The 3,590-nt window shown below is 51.4% G+C and overlaps 1 protein-coding gene across 1 annotated transcript; it reads left to right on the top strand.

The window, feature by feature from the left end:
- The first annotated feature begins 613 nt into the window (after window positions 1–613).
- Window positions 614–1,048, top strand: LOC109504594 (mulatexin-like). The gene is made up of 2 exons (XM_019845025.2): window positions 614–623; window positions 744–1,048. Exons 1-2 carry the CDS (start codon window positions 614–616, stop codon window positions 1,046–1,048), a joined length of 315 nt encoding a protein of 104 aa, XP_019700584.2.
- The last annotated feature ends 2,542 nt before the right edge of the window (window positions 1,049–3,590 follow it).

Raw genomic sequence — 3,590 nt, 5'->3', positions numbered from 1 at the left:
TTACTCTTGTGATGCGGTGCTGGCGCTCAGTTTAAAAAATTATTAAAAAATAGTTAAAGGCCGGCACCCGCGACAAAACCGACCTAATGCATTGGAACTATTGTAGAACTACTAAAAGAAACCCAGAAGCAGTGCTGGGGGATCCAAAGAATTTCCCATGCTTACAACGCATGCCTGAAGTGACGTAGAGCTACATATATGTCAAAAACCACTGACGGTTTAAAACGCATGACAGAGGAGGCATGGAGGGGCCCGCGCAAAATATCTGTGTTTTCCGTAATTGTTCTCTCGCATTTCTTCCGCGAGTACGTGGTTTAGGGTTAGGTTACCTAGTAAACATTAAATATGTTATATTTATGTTATGTTACATCAACATTATATTTTCTTAATATCATTAATTAATGTAATATAAGTATTACTTAGTGTTTATATGCAGTGTATAAGAATAGTGATAGTGCAATCATAGTGTTCATTTTTTGTTAAATAACATATTAAGTGCTGTGAAAATGGATCAATTGGACCAATCATCAACCAGTGGAATCGAGAAGAGGAAAGTTGGAGTCCAAAAATTTAGAACAGCGTTAGGTATGAACATTTTTAAAGATTGGTTGACATGGCATCAGGTATGTTCAATAACAGTGAAAGTGTGTGATATTAAACATTTACATATCATTAATAATAGTATTAAGTATTGTGTTCAACATTAACATAAGTATTCTTTTTAACGTTTATTTGTTTCGTAGCGAAGCACAGCATAGCTCTTCTCGAGCTATCGCCCCGTGATAAGCCGAGAGTTTTTGGCAAGCTGAGGAGAAGCACAAGGGTTCTCATGAGCGAGTCTCGCATAGAAATCGAGGATCTCACCGTCCTTTGGACGGATCTCGCCCTCTCCGACGACGAGGAGAGAGCCCCGGCCGCCTCGCCGCCGTCGACGTCGCCACCACCAGCGACGCCATCGCCGACGTCACCGCCAACGTCACTGACGACGTCACCGCCGCTACCACCAGCGAGCCCACCGCCGCCGTCGCCAAGGCCGCCGAACCCCTAAGTGCCAGCGAGGGGGACAAGGATTCAGCAGTCAGACACGACGCAGCGCCGTAAAGCGATGTTGCTAACGGCTCCGCTGCCCCTCCGCTGCACCCGGGCGCCGAGGACGCCAGACAAAGACGCTGGCAGCAACCACAAGGGCTACCACCCGCCCCACGCGACCGCCGACGACTCCGCCGCCGCAACGACCGCCGCCGCAGCAACGGCCACCGCCGCAACGGCCGCCACCACCGCCACAACGGCCGCCACCACCGCCGCAACGGACGCCGCCGCCGCCACAACGAGCAGCAGGGACGCCTCTCCTCCCGACGACGCGACCACCCTCGGGTCCGACTCCCGTCCGACCGTCGAAAATACTCCGACCGGTCGGCCCGAGGCCACCGCCGCCGGTCCTCGTCGAAGTGGAGCCCGGCGTCCACAAGTTCATTCCCCACTCTGCCGTCCACATCAACCGCCGCTATCGCCTCCGAACACCAGAGGGGCGCTGGATGCTGCGATTCCACGCGGACGGCCAGCTCCGGTCCAGCCGCCGCCTACCGGACGACCCCTCTGCCGGGGGGTGATGTAACGAGGCGCAAATGCACCTCGTTACTACCGGCCCGACCGGCCACCTGTCGGGCCGAAGAACGGCGCTTTGCGCCAACCTTAATCGATCGAAGACGATCGCGCGCCGCTATTTCGCGCCGCCGCTATCGCGCGCCGCGGCGATCACACGCTGCCGCTAGCGCGCGCGGCCGCGATCACGCGCCGTCGCCATGCCTCGCGCCGATAGGCGCGCCGTTCGATCGCCGCCGTATCAATCGTAGCGCGAACAACCATAAAACGGCGGCGATCGAGCTTCTAGACATCAGACCGAACCGTACCGCGTAGATTCGATCTAGACGCCTTATGCCGAAAGAGAGAATATCCGGACCGTTTCGCTCTGCCTTCCGCTTTCCGATTACTCGACCGGCAACTAAGAACGCGGGATTATGCGTTCGCAGTCTCGATCGAGCGTACGCGATACTTGGTCGTCTTCCGTCTTCCTGGGCTCGTGCGTGCGCGTGCTCAGTCAAGCGTACTCGACAGTCTCTCGCCTTTAACCGCCGCCTTGAGTCAGGGGTTCGTCCGTCGGCGAACTCCGCTGAGCGTACTCAGCCTTTAGGCGATCCGTCTAGCGACCAAGAACACGGGACGGTATGTCCGCCGTCTCCGCTGAGTGTCCTCAGCACTTGGTCGCTTTCCTCCGCGAACGTAGGGAAAAGGGAAGGTGCGTACGCCTTCTCTGTCGAGAGTCCTCGGCCCCGACGGACGAAATCATTTCGCGTCTTCCGCGACTTGCGTGCGTACGTTCGACCGGGAGTCGAAATCTCCGGTCCGGCGACCATCTACCACATGGGCTGAAAAGTCTTTGGCTTAACAATGAAAAAACGATTTTTTTAATGAAAAAAGTATTTTATTCCTCGACGTAATCTCCATTTAGAGTAATGCACTTAGTGTAACGGTCCGCTAACATTTCGATGCCGGTCTTATAGTGCTCGGTGTCAAGTCCCTCAAAATAGGCATTTGTTTCCAACTTGACCTCCTCATTCCAGTAAAATCTTTTACCAGCGAGCCACTGCTTCAGTCGGGGAAAAAGGAAATAGTCGCTGGGGGCCAGGTCTGGAGAATACGGGGGATGCGGGACCAATTCATAGCGCAATTTCTTTAATTTATCGGTCTTATCGCGAGCCGAGTGAGCTGGAGCATTGTCTTGGTGAAACAAAATTTTTTTCGTTGCCAAATGTGGCCGTTTGACCTTGACCTCGTCGTCCAATCGATTCAGTAATGTACAGTAATATTCTTTATTGATAATTTTACCATGTTCAAGATAATCAATGAATATTATGTTATGCGCATCCCAAAAAATACTGGCCAAAACCTTGCCGGCTGATTGTTGTGTCTTCGGGCGCTTCGGACGGCTTTCACCAGGCAATAACCACTCCGCTGACTGCCGATTGGGCTCCGGTGTGTAGTGATGGATCCATGTTTCATCCATTGTGACAAATCGACGCAAAAACTCCTTCTTATTGCGGTTAAACAGGGCCAGATTTTGCTTTGAAAGTCGAACACGTTCCGCTTTTTGCTCAATTGTCAAAAAACGCGGCACCCAACGCGCGCAAAGCTTTTTCATATGTAAATGTTCATGAATGATATGACCAACGCGTTCCTTTGAGATGCCTATGATGTTAGCTAGCTCACTCAATTTCATTTTGCGGTCATTCAACACGATTTCACTGATTTTCTGGATGTTTTCTGGAGTAACTGCCTCATTTGGCCTTCCTGAACGTGGTGCATCATTTGTGCTCGTACGGTTACGACGAAACTCAGCAAACCAATATTTGATGGTTGAATTCGGTGGGGCAGATGTGCCGTAACATTTATCAAGCCATGCCTTTGCTTCAACAGTGTTTTTCCCATCAGGAAGCAATGTTTAATCAAAACACGAAATTCACTTTTTTTCCATGGTAAAGATAAATTCAGAGGTAACGTCACTTCGAAAGCTATAACTTGTACACGAGTCA

This window comes from Harpegnathos saltator, unplaced genomic scaffold, assembly GCF_003227715.2.
Source record: "Harpegnathos saltator strain DR-91 unplaced genomic scaffold, Hsal_v8.6 scaffold54, whole genome shotgun sequence".
In the NCBI taxonomy this organism is placed as follows: domain Eukaryota; kingdom Metazoa; phylum Arthropoda; class Insecta; order Hymenoptera; family Formicidae; genus Harpegnathos; species Harpegnathos saltator.
This window is presented reverse-complemented; position numbering and strand designations above follow the sequence as displayed.